The sequence below is a fragment of the Diabrotica virgifera genome, chromosome 2, assembly GCF_917563875.1.
Source record: "Diabrotica virgifera virgifera chromosome 2, PGI_DIABVI_V3a".
NCBI lineage: Eukaryota > Metazoa > Arthropoda > Insecta > Coleoptera > Chrysomelidae > Diabrotica > Diabrotica virgifera.
In genome coordinates, this window is record NC_065444.1 from 57,169,138 (window position 1) to 57,191,761 (window position 22,624).

Consider the following 22,624-nt stretch of genomic DNA (forward strand, 5'->3'; position numbering starts at 1 on the left):
ATGTTCATTTTTCGTCGATGTTGTATATAAAATTTGTAAAAAAACATGCAAAAATAAATACTGAATATTACATACTGGATTCAAATCAAGGGCGGATCCAGGACCGATTTTCGGGAGGGGCCATAATTTTTAAAAATTAAGGTTACAATGGTGAGTTTTAAATCACTTTTCACACACTTTAAGACGTGCCTTAAAACTCACCATTCCTGCCATAGTACCGATTCCTATAGTCCATGTGGTGAGACCGCTCCCGTCTGAAAAAATTTCTGATTCGGTTTCTTTGTGGATTCCTATTGAAAAATGTCACCTTTAAACAAATCTGAAGGGTGCCGGGCGGAATTTTTGGGCATAAATTGTTTAAACAATTTTTTTAAACAAATACAAAAGATCACGTTTTTTTGTTCTGAAATATATATTTTTAGGTTTTTTGGGTCATTCTAAACAAGAAAAGTATCTTGTAATTTTTCTCAAAAATTGATAGTTTTAGAGTTATGAGTGTTTGAAAATCTGAAAAATGCGAAAATACGCATTTTTGTTTTTGAGGCTTAAAAACTCATATTTAAATTAGTATCTTTTAGGTTGCCAGATACTTATTTTGAAGGTTAAACATTCATCTACAAGATTCTGAAGAGTGATTGCGTCTAACTGTAATTTATTTCGTTGTTTTTTAATTGTTAAATATGCATGCTTATCCGAGTTTTTTTTGCCGGTGCGGCGCGCTATATTTCAAAAATCATCTATTTTCCTCCGAAAAATATTTTTTCTAGATTCTTTGGGATATTCTAAATAAAATAAGTTTCTTGACATTTTTCTCTTTATTCAACGCCCTGAAGGGCACTAAGGATTATGAGAAAAAAGAAGAATAAGAAGACATTTTTCTCAAAATTGAATAGTTTTAAAGTTATAAGCGATTTAAAATCCGAAAAATGACAAAAATCGTATTTTCGGTTTTTAAATCGCTTTAAAACCATTCACTTTTGAGAAAAGTGTCAAGAAACTTTTTTTATTTAGAATGTCTAAAAGAATCTACAAAAAATATTTTTCAGAGGAAAATAGGAGATTTTTGGAATAGAGCCCGCCGCACCGGCAAAAAAATCGGATGGACATGCATATTTAACAATTAAAAAACAACGATTTAAATTAAGGTTAGACGCGATCACTCTTCAGAATCTTGAAGCTGAATGTTTAAACTTCAAATTAAGTATATGACAACTTCAAAAATACTAATTTAAATATGAGTTTTTAAGCCTCGAAAATGCGTATTTTCGCATTTTTCAGGTTTTAAATCGCTTATAACTCGAAAACTATCAATTTTTGAGAAAAATTACAAAATACCTTTCTTGTTTAGAATGACCTAAAAAACCTAAAAATATATATTTCAGAGCAAAAAACGTCATCTTTTGTATTTGTTTAAAAAAATTGTTTAAACAATTTCTGCCCAAAAATTCCGCCCGGCACCCTTCATATTTGTTTAACATTTTTGAATAGGAATTTTTGAATAGGACATTTTTGAATAGGAATCCACAAAGAAACCGAATCAGAAATTTTTCCAGACGGGAGCGGTCTCACCACATGGACTACTACACATTTCTTCGGATCCAAGTGCAGTTCTTTCAACAAGTTTAATACTATTTTTTCCAATGCTTCTCCTGCCAGGCCAGGCCTTTTTCTTTCCCTCTTAAGCGTAGTCTGTCTTTATTTTTTGTTTCTGTTTAGACCTCTGAGAGTCTATCTGGTTAATGACTGACTTTTGAGGGTTGCTATAACTTTTTAGAAAATCCAGCTCAACCTGAACGCACTCCTTGTGGCATGATGTTTTTTCATGGGTTTATATGACTCGGTCTTTGCTCATGAATTTGGCGAAAGATGTTAAAGGTTTCGTGACAAGGCTTTGAGCTGTCATACCGTTATTGTGACCATATTTTTCATTAGAAAAATGAAACGCAATATTTGTAAAACAATTCCTTTTGACTGTGCGAAAATACCAACCAACTTCTTTGTTCTAAGTGCTAGTGACCCAAGTAACGCTTCACTTCTTTTTTATTCTTTGTGTGTATAGAATATGGAAATTTATACGATTTTGATGGCTGTCAAGATCGTTTTAACAATTGGCACTCTGTAAAATTATCAACATTTTGATTTATAAAAAACTCAAAATTCATTCTTGAAGCTTCTCCGTTACTTCTTTTTTTCAATTTTAGCCCAGAAAACTTGTTTATCCCCTGTTTTGTACATATATACGTGTTTGAAATTAAAAACATTTAAACTGCAAATATTTAAATTTATAATATTCTAAATTCTCGGAGGGGGCCATGGCCCCCTCCCTGGATCCGCCCTTGATTCAAATGCATGTGCGCTCAGCGTTTGACATTAAAACCCCCCTCGAAGCTAGTTCAGCTCAAATCCACGGGTGGCCGTCATTGTAGCATCGCTTAATAATTTATTTATTTAATACAGTAGAACGTCGATAATCCGGACGTCAAAAATCCGGACCGTCAATAATCCGGATTTGTATCTAGCAAAAATATCTGATTCCTTTAAAATAAATTAAGAACTTAGGTGCGAAAAACGAACCTCTACCGCAGTTCAAAAATATTTTACACATTTTTTAAAAGCCCAAATAATGTCTGATGTTTTTTACTGTACACATGCTGCTATTATAAATTAATTACAATACAGTGTTTAAACATAAAAAAAATGTTTTGATTAATTTCACCTCTATTTTTAGACACTTTACTGTACAAGAGAAAACATACAATTTTAAAACGTTTGTTGTACTTTAATGTGTATACTGGCTTTTTTTAGGTAATTTCGATATTCCGGATAATTTGATAATCCGGATGGGGTCCGGTCCCAACTAATCCGGATTATTGACGTTCTACTGTACATCTATTGAATTACTTTAGGCTTGTTTATTAAACTAAGCAGTTAATGATGGTAGGGGAGCCCAAGCGGGGATTTTTGCAGTTACTCGGGCGCGTCAGATTATCACATGGGGAGAAACCTTGTACCCTGTAAATGTACCTCTATACCATATATTGGTTCTTAACACCGGGAATTCATTAAGGGGGACCGAAAAAAATCTATTCTTAGAAAAACTCGAAATCATCAGATTAAGATAAGGTAAGTTAAGTACATGTTAAGTACAAAATAGGGTATATTTCGGGGCGATAGTAAGAAAATGGGTGAGTCACAAAGTTTCACAAAAAAAGCGAATATTTCGCGAAATAAACTTCAGATCGAAAAACTAAAAAATACGTGTTCAATATTTTTCAAAAATCTATCGAATAATACTAAACACGTCACCCCACGGAGGAGTGGGGGTAAATTAAAAATTTTAAATACGGTATTTCGCGAAATGAACATCAGATCGTAAAACTGCAAAATACACGTATTCAATATTTTTCAAAAATCTATCGAATGGTACCAAACACGACCCCCCACGGAGGTGGGGTGAGGGGGTTACTTTAAAATCTTAAATAGGAGCCCCCAATTTTTATTGCAGATTTCGATTCTTGACGTAAAAATAAGCAACTTTTATTCGCAACATTTTTTCCAATTATGGATAGATGGCGCTATAATCGGAAAAAACCATTGGTGGAAATGGAAAATTAAATTAAAAAAATGGAGAGTCCCACACTTTATGGAAAACTTAACTTTTTTGGTTTTAACACACACTCTTCACAATCCAATTGGGACCGTGCAAGTTCGGAAAAGCGACACCTATTTCTACGCTCTGCACTTTTATTCGCACTTTTGATTATATTTGCCAATCATATGGTCCTGGTTACTGGATAATTTTCAAGGCCATAGTCCAAAAAAATAATAAGAAAAAATAAGATTTAGGTTATGCTATTTAAACGTAAACAATTGTATGTAGTAAATAAAATTAGTTATTAAAATGCAGTACTGCAAGCAAAATACAATTAATTAAATTTACCTTTATATAATAATTGCATATCATATCAATATTGTGAACAATATATAATTTTTCTTCTTAAATGACAATAGGTATAAAATGTACGTCAATTTGACAATTTCAATTGACAATATGAATTATTTAAGAAAGTTGCAATATTTCTCCGCTATTCGCGCACGATCGTTTCGCGTATCCCTTCCAAGTACTTGCACACCGCGAATAGGTCCCCATAACGCTCGAGTAACTGCAAATTTAGCACACTTTCCTAAATCCATCCTACTATGAGGATTTATTGATGAAAAACATGGCTAGTTGTTAAAGACATAAGAAAACGAATTAAAAAATAAAATGTTAAGAAAGCCTAAGGCTATAATTGAGTTTTAATTTCAGTATTTTATATATGCTAGAATATTCCACAGGGTGTTCCGAACTTTAAGAAAAAAACACAGTTTGATTGTTACGCCCGGTATAAAATGACATTTACCTGTCTAGCAACAATATTATTACACCGATATTCTTAAATAATAAGGCTATAACATACTAAAAGAATCACTCAAATCGGACAACAGGTTTAGGAAATTCGAGATATCAAACATGTTCCATTTTTAAGGTGTTCGGCTAATTTTGCCGGTGTGTGTATATAACCTAGAATTGCCGTGACACATAGCATCAGCACAGACCGAAATGATTACAGTCGGTCCAATATACTTACCGTTGCACGTCATTATCTACGTCAGAGATCTAAGTTGACATTGTTGCCCAATTACAAAAAATCCTTGAATTTATTTTAAATCAAATATATCACATAATTATTGCGAATTGGATTATACAACAAAACAAATTAATATTCAATGTAAATAAATAAAAACATTAGAAATAGAAAACAATAATTAAGTTATAATCTTACGTTACATTAAAAAAACTTAAATTCAGTATTTAAAACGTAAGTATATTTAAGGTAAAAATACACTCCTGGCCAAAAAAACCTGGACACCTTAAAAATGGGTCATTTTTGATGTCTCGAATCTCATAAATCCGTTGTGCGATTTTAGTGATTTTTTTAATGTTATAGCCTTATTCTCTAAGAATATGGATGTAGTAATAGTGTTGCTGAACATGTAAATGTCATTGTATACTGGGTGTAACAACAATACTGTGCTTTTTCCTGAAAGTTCGTAACACCCTGTGGAATATTCTAGCATTTAAAAAATATTGAAATTAAAATTCAATTGTAGCCTTAGCCTTTCTTAACATTCTGCTTTTTGACTCATTCACTTATGTTGGGTAATAAAAAAGTTAGGTATTTTGACAACTAGCCATGTTCTTCATCAATACAGGGTGTTTCTAAATAAGTGCGACAAACTTTAAGGGTTGCTTCTACATGAAAAATTAATGGCAGTTTGCTTTATAAACATATGTCCGCAAATGCTTCGTTTCCGAGATACGGGATGTTGAATTTTTTCTTACAAACAGATGATTTATTTACTGCTCTAAAACCGGTTGAGATGTGTAAATGAAATTTTGTAGGTTTTAAGACGTAGTTATTTCACATTTTTTGACATACAACTAAAAATTTTATATTCGCCATTGGCGTGCATACAGGTAATATGATCGGGTAATATGACCCGTATGCACGCCAATGGTGAATATAAAATACATAATTGTAGTCAAAAATGCGCAATGACTGCCTCTTAAAACCCACCAAATTTCATTTGCATATCTCAACCGGTTTTAGAGCAATAAATAAATCGTCAGTGTGTAAGAAAAAATTGAACACCCGGTATCTCGGAAACGAAGCATTTGCAGACATATGTTTATAAATTAAACGGTCATTATTTTTTCATGCAGAATTACCCCTTTAATTTTGTCGCACTTTTTTAGAAACACCCTATATTGATGAAGAACGTGGCTACTTGGCAAAGTACCTAACTTTTTCATTATCCAACATAAGTGAATGAGTCAAAAAGCAGAATGTTAAGAGAGGCTAGGGCTACAACTGAGTTTTAATTTCAATATTTTTTAAATGCTAGAATATTCCACAGGGTGTTACGAACTTTCAGGAAAAAACACAGTATTATTGTTACACCCGGTATACAATGACATTTACATGTTCAACAACACTATTACTACAACCATATTCTTAGAGAATAAGGCTATAACATATTAAAAAAATCACTAAAATCGGACAACTGATTTATGAGATTCGAGACATCAAAAATGACCCTTTTTTAAGGTGTCCAGGTTTTTTTGGCCAGGAGTGTATTTTTACCTTAAATATACTTACGTTTTAAATACTGAATTTAAGTTTTTTTAATGTTCCGTAATATGTAATTATAATTTAATCTAAAAATCTTAGCGCCATCTACACGATAATTGTGAAAGTATCCGAAGTAAGAAATTCATATTTTATCAATAGAACGTCAAAATGATTAGCAAAATCTTAAAAAAATCGATTACAATTTGATTAATTTTTTGCGTTGTAAATGTTAAGCGATAACAATTAAATAATAAATTTAAAAATTACCGGTGAAAGATAATTCCAGTAATCCGCTAGGAGCGCCACCAGCGAAGCTCAGAGCGTATAGTAAAGAATAAAAACAAATATGAAGTGTGATCCCCGCAACTGTCAAATAAATGTTACCAATTTATGCCAAAATGTCACCTTTGTTCGATCGCAGTTAGAGTGTAATCCGAACAAGTGTGCTTTATAAAAACGTTTTATATTCCACTTATACAAATTACATGAAACAAGTTAGGGTATGTTTCTTTAAATGTACATTAATAGAAATCTTACAATATTATTTCTATTCTATAATTTATAATAGACTATATTTATATAATAAAATATGTCAAGTGGCTTTAATTCCCGTGTACTCGGCTAAATGAATCTAACAAGGAACAGACCTACCGCCTAAATATTTCGTGTTTGTATCATGTGACGTCACGGGCTATGACGCGGATGACGTGCAACGGTAACTATATTGGACGGACTGTATAAGTGACAGAAGTGAGTATAAGTGATTAGTTTTAGTTAGATCAAGCAACACTGTGCCACAGAATAACTAACCACACAGAAGCGAAACTCAGGCCGAAAACGGTAACATAATTTTCATGCTCATGCGTCACGTAAGTGGTGCAACCTCACTTATGCGACTGACAGCGACAGTTGTTTACAGTTAAATTTTATATTTATATATGTTTTATTTAATATTTTGTTTATATTTTATAGTTAAGTTTTATATTTCATATTTAATTAATCACAACTTGTCAAAAATATTACATTACTTGGAATGGAATGTTCCTTAGAATCTTAGAACATTAAGTTCTATTCTATAAGTGGTGCACAAGGTCAAATATTTCGGTCCCAACAAAATCAATGGAAACGACATACAGTCAGATTCACTTCTGCGTGGTTAGTTATTCTGTGACTGTGCTATTTTCCCATTTAACTTATTTTATTACACGAGAAACGTGAGACGCGCTATACTAATATAAAATCATAAATAAACTTAAATTTCCATGTGTGTCAGTCCTCAGTAAAATGTTTTTTTTTTCAAATGACCTACTTCAGGAACTGATCAAAACAATTTGGACACTGACGGTGGGTACTATCAAATGTCTTTACAAATTACTTTTTCGAGAATATTGTTTAAAACAAACTTTTCACTTTAAGATTTTTTCCTAGTGTGAACTTTCGTATGTACATCCAAAGATGATTTGTGAGCAAATTGTCTTAAACAAACTTCACACTTGTAAGGTTTTTCTCCAGTATGTATCCTTAAATGATCTTTCAAATGATACATTCGAGTAAACAGTTTAAAACAGATCTCACACTTGTAAGGCTTTTCTCCAGTGTGCAATCTCACACGTTGTTTCATATGTCCTATTTGAGAAAACTGTTTAAAACAAATTTCACACTTGTAAAGTTTTTCCCCTGTGTGGACTCTCCTATGTCTATTCAAAGAACTTTTTTGAGTAAACTGCTTAAAACAAATTTCACACTTGTAAGGTTTTTCCCCAGTGTGAACTTTTTTATGTATATTCAAAGTAATTTTGTGAACAAACTGCTTAAAACAAATTTCGCACTTATAAGGCTTTTCTTCCGTGTGCACTCTCAAATGTATTTTCAAACTTCCTCCTCGAGTAAACTGCTTAAAACAAATTTCACACTTGTAAGGTTTTTCCCCAGTGTGAACTTCTCTATGATTATCCAAAGATTTTTTGTAAGCAAATTGATTAAAACACATTTCACACTTGTAAGGTTTCTCCCCAGTGTGAAATCTCATATGCTGTTTCATAGTTCCTAGTTGAGAAAACTGTTTAAAGCAAATTTCACACTTGTAAGGTTTTTCCCCAGTGTGAGATCTCAAATGAATTTTCAAATTTTCTCCTCGAGTAAACTGTTTAAAACAAATTTCACATTTATAAGGTTTTTCCCCAGTGTGAACTTTTCTATGCATAGACAAATATTTTTTGTGAGCAAATTGCTTAAAACAAATTTCGCACTTGTAAGGTTTTTCCCCAGTGTGAACTTTTCTATGTTCAGGTTTTTCTTCGTGGGATTTCAAATGTCTTTTTAAACTATTTGTTCCGGAAAACTGCTTTAAACAAATCTGACACATGTAGGATTCTTGGCCAGTCTCAAGTTTCATACTAATATTTAATTCTGTTTCTTCAGTTTTTCTACTGCTACATTTTTTTTAGATGAATTTTCAGCTGTTTTCATTTTGTTCTCCTCCTGAAGACAATCTAAAATACAAACCAACCATAAAAATGTTTTTACAAAGAAAAAATAGCAACAAAAATTGAAAACAGTAATAAAAATTATTTTTCCGGGTATTTACATCAGTTTCTTGTTATTTAAGGGACTAGCTTAATGCTAGGGCGACACTAACGTTAACATTCATTATCGTATTAATTTATACACCAAAAATGATGTATTAAAGTGACTGGCCACACTTTAGCGCGTAGTCACTATTAAACGCGTTTTTTAATCAAATAATTTCAAGATAGAAGTCGAAGCTAGTATGCTGTATATTTTATGAGTGCTAGTTATTATTTCATGAATTTATTATTTTATAAATGGATCAAGCAAAAACCATGAACCACCACGATTTTTGTGTGATTTTTCTCGGGGGTCCCACAGACAAGGTTCTGTTTCAATAGTGTTTCAACATTCAAACACTGTTAAAAATTCGATTATTTTTTCATTACACCACTTGATTTTCGTAGAATAGTATGTATGTCACAAAACAAATTACACTGCTGCATTGCAAGTTAGAACTTGTTGCGTATAACTAAAACAGCGCTAGTGTAGTCAAAACAACGCGATAGGTGACAGAGTAACTCCTTTGATGTGTCGAAAGGAACCGACACTCGAACTATCGCCTAACGTTTAACGAGATTAATAATGGCAATAACAATAACAAATTAGCGCGCTAAGTCGTGGCAAAATTGCAACAAACATAAGTTTGGGAGTGTGACGTAGGTACTGTTTCGCGCAGGTGGACGGGCTGTTTCTAGCACTGGCGGAAGGAAATTTAAAATAATTTTTAATACGTATACTCAATTACACAATCAAAGCCAAAAGACTTAACTGGTATGGACACCTTCAGAGAATGTCCGAAAGTAGATGGCCGAAAAAAATGGAAAAATGGACTCCACCCACTGGAAGAAAACGAGGTAGACCAAGACGATCCTGGAGAGAACATGTCGAAAATGCAATGACCGCCACAGACCTAAAAACTGAAGATTGCTTCGACAGAAAACGCTGGAAATTAGGATGCGAGAAGCGGCGACAGCTGTAGAAGACTAGCTTATTATATTATTATATATTCAATTAAAGTGAATAATCACCAAACTGGCCGTTTCCATGGTAACACTAGTAAACAAGAACCACTGCCCATCGTCGTGTTATGAATCATATTCCCAAACTTAAGTTTGTTGCAGTCCACACCTCTCTTTAATGTCAAATAATGCGATAATTATTAACGGAATTAGACGTTAGTGTGGCCTCAGCATAAGGTTAAATAAAGCAATTGTATGAATAAATAAATAATAATGTATTCAATTATACAGAGTGGGCCAAAGAAAACAGTCCACCTCGATATTTGGCAGTATTAATTAGATTTTAAGGAAATGACGAAACAGGTCAATTTTTGATCTAAGGGCGACACATTTTTACGGTACATACATTTGTCAACCCCCTCTCTTGCACTTCCCCTCCCCATATTTTAAATAGGGAATAGGGGTTGTGTTCTAGCTCATTTAAAAGGTTATTCAATTCTCTATTCAGTAATATAAACATTAACATAATTATTTATACAGGGTGTCGAAGAAAAAAATATTTTAATTAAATTAATTGACACAAAAAGAAGAATTTATGTAATTTATTTAATTCAAAATACACTCAACTGCTGTGACAAAACAGAAAAAAATGTTTTTTGATAAATAAACATTGCTTTTCGCTTAATTACAATGTTCAAGCTGCCACCATCTGCCTCTTGGTATGTTCAATATTGAATTTAAGCGAAAAACAATATTTATTTGTCAAATAAACATTTTTCTCTGTTTTCTGTCAGTAGTAGCATGTATTTTGAGGTAAATAAATTGCATACATTCTTCTTTTTGTGTCAATGAATTTAATTTAACATCATTTTTCTTGGACACCCTGTATAAATAATTACGTCAATGTTAATATTACTGAATAGAGAATTGAATAACCTGTCAAATGAGGTAGCACACGACCCCTATTCCCTATTTAAAAATAAGGTGTGGGGGAAATGAAAAGGAGGGGGTTGACAAATGACAGATGTATGTACCGTAAAAATGTGTCCCCCTTAGATCAAAAATCGACCTGTTTCTTCATTTCCTTAAAATCTAATAAATACTGCCAAATATCGAGGTGAACTCTTTTCTTTCGCCCACTCTGTATAGCACAATAAAATTCTGTAATGTTAGTATAACAATATGCATATGTACTACTAATATTAAATCATAAATGAACTTAAATTTCCTTAAGTGTGACAATCTTCGGTAATTTTTTTTTAAAACCATACTTCAGGAACTGATAAAAACAATTTGTACACTGTACACTGACGGTGGGTACTATCAAATGTCTTTACAAATTGAAGACACAAGTTCATGAAGGGTCTATATGACATTTGCAAGTTACTGAGAAAAATGAAGTTAAAGTTTTTATACTAGAAGTTTTTTACTATAAGATCTACATAGACTAAATTTATAGGATAGGTAGTCCTAAAACTAATATGTTTATTAACACTTAAAAAAACTTAAAAAAAATTTATTATATATTTTTTATATATAAAAAGTGTACATAGATCCTTTATGCACTTACATTTTAAAATTTACTGTGTACATAGATCCTTTATTTTATACTCTAGTACAGCGGTTCTCAACCTTTTTGAGTGATGTACCACCTACAGTTATTTTTATTATTTTTGGTACCACCTATTATTTTTAAATTGTGTTATCAATACTTACTAAGTACTAATATTTTAATTTTTTCTGTGTTTTGTGTACCACCGCCAATAATGATATGTACCACCAGTGGTACATGTACCACAGATTGAGAACCTCTGCTCTAGTAACTTATTATTAATATTAATTTTAAAACATGTTTGGCTTGTTTGAAAGATTTTTAGGTTCGAACAACTTTCTTTTAACATAAAAACATGTTTTGAAAAATTTGTCACATAGACCCTTCATGCACTTGTGTCTTCAATTACTTTATCGAGAATACTGTTTAACTTGTTTACTGCCTAAGCCGACATTGTGTCGACATAAGGGTTTCATCAAGGGTGCCGACGACGCACGAGTGTCGGCGGTGGTATTTCGTTACTAACTGAACCATTTAAGTACGTGATATCAGCCATGTGGTGGTTGTTCAAGATGGTCACCGAATGTGTTAAAACAAATTTTGCACTTTAAGATTTTTTCCTAGTGTGAACTTTCGTATGTATATCCAAAGATGATTTGTGAGCAAACTGCTTAAAACAAATTTCACACTTGTAAGGTTTTTCACCAGTGTGAACTCTTCTATGTTTATCCAAAGTTATTTTGTGAGCAAACTGCCTTAAACAAACTTCACACTTGTATGGTTTTTCTCCAGTATGTATCCTTAAATGATTTTTCAAATGATTCATTCGAGTAAACTGCTTAAAACAGATTTCACACTTGTACGGTTTTTCTCCAGTATGTGACCTCATATGTTGTTTCATAGTTCCTAGTTGAGAAAACTGTTTAAAGCAAATTTCACACTTGTAAGGTTTTTCCTCAGTGTGAAATCTCATATGTTGTTTCATAGTTCCTAGTTGAGAAAACTGTTTAAAGCAAATTTTACACTTGTAAGGTTTTTCCCCAGTGTGAACTCTCATATGTTGTTTCATAGTTCCTAGTTGAGAAAACTGTTTAAAGCAAATTTCACACTTGTAAGGTTTTTCCCCAGTGTGAAATCTCATATGTCGTTTCATAGTTCCTAGCTGAGAAAACTGTTTAAAGCAAATTTCACACTTGTAAGGTTTTTCCCCAGTGTGAAATCTCAAATGAATTTTCAAATTTTGTCCTCGAGTAAACTGTTTAAAACAAATTTCACATTTATAAGGTTTTTCCCCAGTGTGAACTTTTCTATGTATAGACAAAGAATTTTTGTGAGCAAATTGCTTAAAACAAATTTCGCACTTGTAAGGTTTTTCTTCATGGGATTTCAAATGTCTTTTTAAACTTCCGGAAAACTGCTTTAAACAAATTTGACACATGTAGGGTTTTTCGCCAGTCTCAAGTTTCATACTTATATTTAATTCTTCAGTATTTCTACTGCTATATTTTTCTTTGAGAGATGAATTTTCAGCTATTTTCAAAATTTTCATTGTATTCTCCTCCTGAAGACAATCTAAAATACAAACCAACGATAAAAATGTTTTTACAGAGAAAAAATAACAAATAATTACACTTTTATAAAAAAGAACTTTTTATAATAAAACGTTTTCATTATTAAAATTGGGACCGTGCAAGTTCGAAAGAGCGGCATCTGGTTTCATAGCTCAGCAACATTTTTAGCACTTTTAATTATATTGGCCAATTATTATATTAGTCCTGGTTACTGGATAATTGTCAAGGTCATAGCCATGAAGAGAAAAAGGCAACGTCGCAATTGATGACGTCGGTAATCTAACTTTTGGACTACCGCTTTCGAAACCACGATTTTAAATTACAAATTCAAGTAAAATTTATACTATTTTTTTAATTGAACAGGAAAATATATTAACTAGAAGCTTTTACAAAATCAAATTAAAAGTAATTCCTTGTAAGTAGCGTTTATTATACAAAAAAGGAAACTGACAAGAAAATGTGTAAAATAACTATAAAAACAATTGCTGACAATGTTTGATGTGCATTGCTGGGGTTTAGAGTAGATAACTTTCTTTTTTGTTATCGCCCTTATCGTTATATTTCTTTTTATACTTTTTTGAAGATTCCATTACTTTGAAGGCTGCTATTCTTGTATAATTATTTAAAACAATATTACACATCATTTTTATAACAATAGAATAAACTTTGAAGGCATTTTCCCTACATTCACACTAAAATTCAAAATTTTAAGTGAAATCCTTCATGCTGTTGTAAACTTTTCATTACCAAAGATCATAATAACATCAAGTGACAATAATTGTTTTGCAAAAATAATTTTTTAAGATTGGGATTTTTAATAATAAATTCAAAGGTTAAACAAAGGTGATAATAAATACATTTTACTGAATCCGTTGCTAAACACAAACCATCCCTTTGCAAATAATCATAGCAATCTTCTCCAGTTGTCTCTCCTTTACTGCAAAAAACAAGCTGTTTGAACTAGAATTATCTTAATAACATACGAGTACCTTTTAAAGCTCTTTATTTGTAGCACGAAACATTGTAAAATGTTTCAGTTTCTCTGTAAATATGGTGAATATTGTATACAAACAAATGAGAACTGACAGACTTAACCGGTCCACCATTACATGTTGTTAAGTTTCAACTTCATGGCTTGTTAAGTAAAAGCGGCTATGCCATAGCCCAAAAAAAGACTAAGAAGAAAAAGTAAGACTGAGGTTATGTTATTAAAAGGTAAACATTGCAGGTATTGAGTAAATAAAATTAATTAATAAAATGCAGTACTACATGCAAAATACAATTATTAACTAAATTCACTTTAATAATCTTTATTTCAAGTTAATAATAGAACATTACACTTACGAGGATCAGTATTGCCAAACCTCTCGCGTACTTGACTGCCGATATACGATCAAAGATATTATACACATAGATTTGGCCAGCTCCGAAAGTAGCGTAATGCGGAGCAGTTCGGGTCGGTGGTCTATCTATCTCTCTCTACGGGCGCTTAGCGTTCTCTCTCTAGGATGGCTGCCGCCTCTGTGTCACTGTCGTTCTGTTACTCCCACCTCTTGGTAGATACGCTCACACTCGTACGACAGACAAAGATGGCTAGACCACCGTACTTGATATCGACGTTACACCCCGATGCATTGAGTGGCATATCCCTAGCCAAGTCTATCCTTTTACATGTCTCTGTATACGATTCATTCTAGTCAGTACGACATGGCATCGCCGCGCTGCTTTCGCTCATTAGAAATACATGGGGCTACCTCCGGAATGTTCTATTCACTATTCTAAACGTGAAACGCTCCATAATTGCATATCATATCAGTATTGTGGAGCAACATACACTGTGTCCGTAAAGTATGGAACAAATTCTTTTTTTTTTGGAATGATTTTTATGGAACCCAATGATTGTCAATGTCATTTTTTACGTTTTCATGAATTATGTTTGTTCCTTTAAAATTATTTAAAAGCATCCGCTCAAGAAGCTTATTATTCTGACGATGATTAAAGTAATAATTGAAACGTCACCATGAATTTTAAATTCTTTTTTAGCTAAACAGAGCATTTTAAGAAATAATCCTGAAACACGTCGATTTTTGATTTTAATTTACCGTATTTTAAAATAATATTCTACTATACAGGGTGAATTACTTTCGAGTAATGACGTCACCGTCATTTTTTTTAATGGAACACCCCCATTTTGTCTCAATTTTCAGATTACTCTAGCTGAGCTGATTCCAAAAATGTATCACATGTTGATTCAAATTGGTACAGGGTGCACAAAAATACAATAGCTTGGTGTGTTTATAAAGTAACGCGTTAGTTAAATTAACAATATTATCAAAAATACTTATTGTATTTTTGATATTTTAATTAATTTTTGATTTTAATTAATTTTTGATATTGTTTAATTTAATTTAATATCAAAAATTAATTAAAATTTAATATTATGAGCACAGACAAAACTATTGTATTTTTGTCCACCCTGTACCAATTTGAATCAACATGTGATACATTTTTGGAATCAGCTCAACTAGAGTAATCCGAAAATTGAGACAAAACGGGGGCGTTCCATTAAAAAAAATAACGGTGACGTCATTACTCGAAAGTAATTCACCCTGTATATTAGAATATTATTTTAAAATACGGTAAATTAAAATCAAAAATCGACGTGTTTCAGGATTATTTCTTAAAATGCTCTGTTTAGCTAAAAAAGAATTTGTTCCATACTTTACGGACACAGTGTATAATTTTTACAATTCGTCGCCTTAGTACTATAACTTGATAACTCCAAAATTGACGTTTTTGAGATAACTAAACTTACGTGCATAGAAATCGGCCCACTTAAAAATTTGGTCATTTTTGATGTCTCATATTTCCTAAACCTATTGGCCAATTTAAGTAATTTTTTGAACATGTTATAACCTGATTGTTTAAAAATACCACTGTGATAATATTGTTGCTAAAGAAGTAAACTTTCATTGTATACCGGGTGTACCAATCAAACTGTGTTTTTTTCTCAAAGTTCGCATTACGCTGTGGAATCTAGCATTTATAAAATACTGAAATTAAAACCCAACTATAGCCTCAGGTTTTCTTAACATTCTGTTTTTTGAGTCATTCGTTTAAGTTGGATAATAAAAAAGTTAGGTACTTTAACAACTAGACATGTTCTTCATCAATACACGCTGTTTCTAAATAAGTGCGACAAACTTTAAGGGGTAATTCTGCATGAAAAAATAATGACAGTTGGCTTTACAAACTTATGTCCGCAAATGTTTCGTTTCCGAGAAACGGGATGTTGAATTTTTTCTTACAAACTGACGATTTATTTTATTGCTTTAAAACCAGTTGAGATATGCCAATGAAATTTGGTGGGTTTTAAGACGTAGTTATTGCACATCTTTTGACATAAAACTAAGAATTTAATATTCACCATTAGCACGCATGCGTGTATGACCGATCATATTACCCGTATGCACGCTAATGGTGAATATAAAATTCTTAATTTTATGTTAGTCAAAAAATCCGCAATAACTATCTCTTAAAACCTACCAAATTTCATTTGCATATCTCAATTGGTTTTAAAGCGGTAAATAAATCGTCAGTTTTATCATCCCGTATCTCGGAAACGAAACATTTGTTTGGAAACGAACATAAGTTTGTCATTATTTTTTCATGCAGAATTACCCCTTAAAGTTTGTCGCACTTATTTAGAAACAGCGTGTATTGATGAAGAACATGTCTAGTTGTTAAAGTACCTAACTTTTTTTATTATTCAACATAAACGAATGAATCAAAAAACAGAATGTTAAGAAAACCTGAGGCTATAGTTGGGTTTTAATTTCAGTATTTTATAAATGCTAGAATATTCCACAGCGTAATGCGAACTTTGAGAAAAAAACACAGTATGATTGGTACACCCGGTATACAATGAAAGTTTACTTGTTTAGCAACAATATTATTACAGTGGTATTTTTAAACAATCAGGCTATAACATGTTCAAAAAATTACTTAAATCTGCCAATAGGTTTAGGAAATATGAGACACCAAAAATGACCAAATTTTTAAGTGGGCCGATTTCTATGCACGTAAGTTTAGTTCACAAGATGTATTTTATTTGCCTCCATATTGTGTAAAAACTTCATAACTCGTTCCAAACGGGTTTAGTATTTATTTATGATTGACGAAAGTTGATAAAACTCAAATGCCCCTAATATTCAGTGCTAAAACTTGACAAGATAAGTTATCAAGCTATTGTTTAATCGAAATAATCGTGAATACGACATACACTAAATGCTATAACTAGATAACTCTAGTTATCTAGTTGTAGCACGTGTTTTTCTGAAACTATTGAGTTTACCACGTAATTGCTATCTGTTTATTCGATTCATGTAAATGCAAAAATTCGAGAATTGTTAGCAGATCTGGCAACCCCCATCGCAGAGGGCTAATTTTCACCAAAATAATGCTTAAAATATTAGTTTTGTTAAAAAGTTCACTTAGATGTCACTTAGCACGACATGCGACATTACCAAATGTTAACATTATGGTAGTGCTAACAGTTGATAACTTTAATTTTTCATGTTACTTTCCATATTGGAAAACAAATTTGCACCATATTCCTAAATAGATCAGTAGCCAAAAAATTAAGGAACAGTATTTTAGAGCTGCAGAGTGAATTCCGTATTTACCAACATCATGGTAACAACACAAATATCTTTAAAATCTTTAAACCCGTTTATCTCAGAACTACTAATTTCGAGTTATCAAGTTATAGTATTAAGGCGACGAATTTATAACACAGCATTTGTGAAATCCCATGTTCTTCAATGGCAGAAATATACGTCAATTTGACAATATCAATTATTTAAGAAATGAGGGGTGTAAAATCAAAGGCGGCAATCTCCACTTTTTCATGTTTTGGGTTAGGGACGCCATTTGTTGCGTTTTTTTATTATCTGTTAGATAAAACTATTTGTAAAAACCAAAAGCGGTCTTAACTGTATACAAATCGCAGTTAAAAATTCATGTTAGGATCAAAAGCAGCAATATCTATAGCTGAGTGCGTACCAAACACGGCAATCTCCGCTGCGGGCGAATAAGAACCACGTTGCGCTCGCACGTGATCAACTGTTAATGTCGTGAACTCTGTCAAAACCTGTGAATATATACCCGAACTTCCGGATATTTTTTTTACGTGATATGCATTTAAATTGCTTTTACATTATTGTTGAATATCAAAATATATTTGTCTTCACTAATTAAGTAACCGGCACAATGATGTTTAATTAGTTCCAAAACTGGTAATATCCTTATAGATCATTTTCATATCAGTCAATTTACTAGCGCTGCAAACAAAAGCGGAAATCTCCAAACAAAAATATTTAAAAAAAGGAAAATAACTAATTTCTTAAGCTCCTCCTTCTGGACATCCGATCACAAACCAAATTTTATATGATTCCTATTAGTTTTATTGCGTTAATTTAATTTTGCTAGTTTCTACAGTTTTTCGCGGTTTCCCAAAATTATGGAAATGGGAGATTGCCGACTTTGATTTTACACCCCTCAAATATGTTAAGAAAGTTGCAAAATTTCTCCGTTACTCGCGCACGATCGTTTCTCGTATCCCCTCTAAGTACTTGCACACAGTGAATAGGACCCAATATAAAATTATAAATTATTTTATCTGCTCTATATTATGTATAAGTTTTTAGTTTGTGAAAACTGTCATTATAGATAGCAGTACGTGACGGGTTTAAAGTGTGCGTGAAGTAACAATGTATTTTAAATGAGATTTACTTTTTCACACTGTTTTTTGGAACAGTTTCATAATCAAATACAAATATCCATAACTTTCGCGTTGTCATGGTGATCACATGTGCAGTGGCGCACCCGAGGGGGGTTTTGGGGGTTAAACCCCCTCCCAGAGCATATAAAAAATAGTAGTAGGCGAGGAAATAAAGCACTAAAATCGTCTAACTTTTCTTCTAAAACATCTAACTTTTTTAAAGTAAGACCGATGACCGATCGTTATGAAACCTTTTGCATTCGATTCGACAGAGCTTCAGAAAAATTCTTGAACACTTGGCATGAGGGACAAAGGCAAATTGCATTCTTGTATGCGGAAAATGCATTTTCCAAAGTGCATCTCAAAGTGTTCACAAAATAAAAATTCACAACTCGGAAAGTCATTATGGGAATGAGTTCATTTTCATATTCGGGGGGTTTTTGAGGTCGCTGAACAGGAATATAGGGTCGGCGAAGCTGTAAGAGGTACCTGGTGCCTGGTATCCCAGTATGCATGTCGACTCCTGGAGTTTTATGGAAATTCATTATGAAAATCGTTGAAACTTGTTATCCCTAGATTTTTGGTCGAGGTCGCTGAACATTTCGGGCGATGCTGTACGAGGTACCTGGTGCCCGGTAACTACGTCATCTCCTGTCGCTTTGTGGAAATTTGTTATAAAAATAGTTGAAATTTATTATCTTGGGGTTTTGATATCGCGGAACACGAATCGTACAACGAAGACGCTGTATCTACGTCGTCTCCAGCAATTTTATGAAAATTCGTAATAAAATTTGTTGAAACTTGTTATTCCGGGGTTTTTAAGACCACTGGCAGTTTTAATCATATACTCGAGGTTCTGACATCTTTATATCTAAAAAAAATTATTATTGACGCTGAAAAGAATTTCAAATTATTTCTTTTTTCATAATTTGCGCTCTGAATTAAAATAACTTACTGTTATTGTTACTCACTGTTGAATTTCATAACTAATTTCCATAAAACTCCAAGAAACGACGTAGATACCGGGCACCAGGTACCTTGTTCAGCATTTTCCATGCAATATTCGTGCTCAGCGGCCTCGAAAATCTCGAGATAATAAATTTCAACTATTTTTATAACGCATTTTTATAAAATTCCAGAAGATGACGTAGATACGGGGGCACTAGGTACCTAAAACAGCATCTTCGATGCAATATTTGTGTTCAGCGACCTCAAAAACCGCGAGATAATAAATTTCAACTACTTTCATAAAGAATTTTCATGAAACTCCAGGAGGTGACATAGATACCGGGCACCAGGTACATAATACAGCTTTGCCGAAGCAATATTCGTATTCAGCGACCTCAATAACCCCGGAAAAACAAGTTTCAACGATTTTCATAAAATTAATTTCCATAAAACTCCAGGAGACGAGGTGCCTACCGGGATACCGGGCACCAGGTACTTCTTACAGCTTCGCCGACCCCATATTCCTGTTCAGCGACCTCAAAACCTGTTATTTCCATGATTAGGTATTTTCCCAGTTGTGAATTTTTATTTTTTGAACACTTTGAGAAGCACTGGAAAATGCATTTTCAGCTTACAACAATGCAATTCTCATTTGTCCCTCACGCCAAGTGTTCAAGAATTTTTCTAATACTCTCCCGAATTTAATGCAAAAGGTTTCATAACGATCCGTCTTACTTTAAAAAAGTTAGAAGTGTAATGCTTTATTTCCTAATGTTGTTCTGAAGCTATTTCCTTGCCTATAGGATAGTGTAACTTGTCGTTCACAAACAATACAAAAAAAAATTTGGTACCTAAGCCAACCCCACCCAGAGGAAAATTCTAGGTGCCCCACTGCACATGTGAGCAATAAATCACGGTTCTTAGACATTACTACGGTTGTCTAAATCGACTAACCAATGAACATTAAGGGTGAGATTACCAGAGATATGTCAACAATAGATCAGGCTAGTCATACGCCACTCAGTGCATCGGGGTGTAACGCCCGCCGATATCAAGTACGGTGGTCTAGCTATCTTTGTCTGTCGTGCGAGTATGAGCGTATCTACCAAGAGGTGGAAGTAATGGAACGACAGTTACACATAGGCGGAGGCCATCATATGCTAGAGAGAGAAAGCTAAGCGCCGGTAGAGAGAGATAGATAGACCACCGACCCGAACTGATCCGCGTTACGCTATTTTTCGAACTGGCCTAATCTATTCTGTTATATCTATGGAGATTACGTCACGAGAGTTTACTGTCATTTGAATCGTAATATGATTTTTTTCGAATCCTGAGAAAACCAAGTATTTTAGAAAAATTTAAACGCAGGATGCAAGATTACATTATTACCGAGGGCGGAAAGCCCCTTAGAATAAACAAGCAGATTCTATTGAATGAAATATTTGAAATTAAATATCACACTTCTCTTTTATTTTCAGCCCTGTAACTTATTAAAATAAACATTATAGAAGTTTTCAGGGACTTTCAGCCCTCGGTAATAATGTAGTCTTTCATTCTAAGTTTAAATTTTTCAAAAATATTTATTAGTTTTCTCAGGATTCGAAAAAAATGAATATAGACCGGACAGTATCGTCGCCCCCGCTAGCGCAATTATTCCGATTCGATTTTTTTGCACAAACTTACTCAAAAATAGGTCCTTATAACATATCCGCAGGGTGCCGGGCGGTGCCGTGGTCGAAAAATTTTTTAAACAATTTTTTTTAAACAAATTCACAAAAATAATTCTTTTATTTCCAAAAATTTTTTTAGATAATTTGGGTCATTCTGAGCAAAAAAGGTCTCTTGTCATTTTTCTCTAAAATTGACTTGTCGAGTTATACGCGATTAAAAATTTGAAAAATGCGAAAATGGCCATTTTTAAGGCTTCATAACTCGATCAAAAATGATTATTATGAAATTCAAAAAGTGACAAAATCAAGATTCAAATAGCTTCTTCAGCGTTCTGAAGAGATTTTTGTCATTAATTTATTACAAAGCTGTTATTTTTAGTTATTAACAATTAGCGCTATAGTCCATCTGTATCGTCGTCCCCGTTAACGAAACTATTTCGATTAGATTTTTTGACACAAACTTACTCAAAAAGAGATCCTTATAACATATCCACAGGGTGCTGGGCGGTGCCGTGGTCGAAAAATTTTTTAAACAATTTTTTTTAAACAAATTCACAAAAATAATTTTTTTATTTCCAAAAATTTTTTTAGATAATTTGGGTCATTCTGAGCAAAAAAGGTCTCTTGTCATTTTTCTCTAAAATTGACTTTTGTCGAGTTATACGCAATTAAAAATTTCAAAAATGCGAAAATGGCCATTTTTAAGGCTTCATAACTCGATTAAAAATTATTATTATGAAATTCAAAAAGTGACAAAATCAAGATTCAAATATCTTCTTCAGCGTCTTGAAGAGATTTTTGGTATTATTTTATTACAAAGCTGTTACTCTTAGTTATTAACAATTAGCGCTATAGTCCAACTGTATCGTCACCCTCGTTAGCGGAACTATTTCGATTAGATTTTTTTTGCACAAACTTACTCAAAAATGTCGGCACCCTGTGGATATGTTATAAGGACCTCTTTTTGAGTAAGTTTGTGCAAAAAAAATCTAATCGAAATAGTTCCGCTAACGGGGGCGACGATACAGTTGGACTATACCGCTAATTGTTAATAACTAAAAATAACAGCTTTGTAATAAAATAATGACAAAAATCTCTTCAGGACGCTAAAGAAGGTATTTCAATCTTGATTTTGTCGTATCTACGTGTTTTCAATACTACAATATGGACTTAAAAGATGGACATTGAAACAAGAACACATAAAAAGCTACAGTCCTTTGAAATGTGGATTACAGGAGGATGCTTAGAATAGCATGGACACAGAAAAAAAACTAACACGGAAGTATTGCGAGAAATGGACAAACAATACGAAATTATAAACACGATAAAATTAAGAAAGTTACAATATCTAGGACACGTAATGAGGGGACAACGATATGAACTACTAAGACTGAT

At 32.8% G+C, this 22,624-nt stretch overlaps 1 protein-coding gene across 5 annotated transcripts in view; it reads right to left on the reverse strand.

Moving 5' to 3' along the window:
* LOC114331491 (zinc finger protein 664-like) overlaps nt 1–22,624 on the reverse strand; it is a 51,750-nt gene that overhangs the window by 12,109 nt on the left and 17,017 nt on the right. For 2 of the 5 annotated variants that reach the window (XM_050643670.1, XM_050643669.1), the window contains exons 4-5: nt 12,143–12,830; nt 6,194–8,200 (exon numbers count right to left, since the gene is read on the reverse strand). The exons of 2 other annotated variants lie outside the window; for them this stretch is intronic. In XM_050643670.1, coding sequence (XP_050499627.1) covers nt 7,588–8,200; nt 12,143–12,830 — 1,301 coding nt within the window. In that variant the 3' untranslated portion in view covers nt 6,194–7,587. Of the gene's footprint in view, nt 1–6,193; nt 8,201–10,255; nt 12,831–22,624 lie in introns of those variants that run through there. One more of the 5 variants, XM_050643671.1, reaches the window with a different exon arrangement.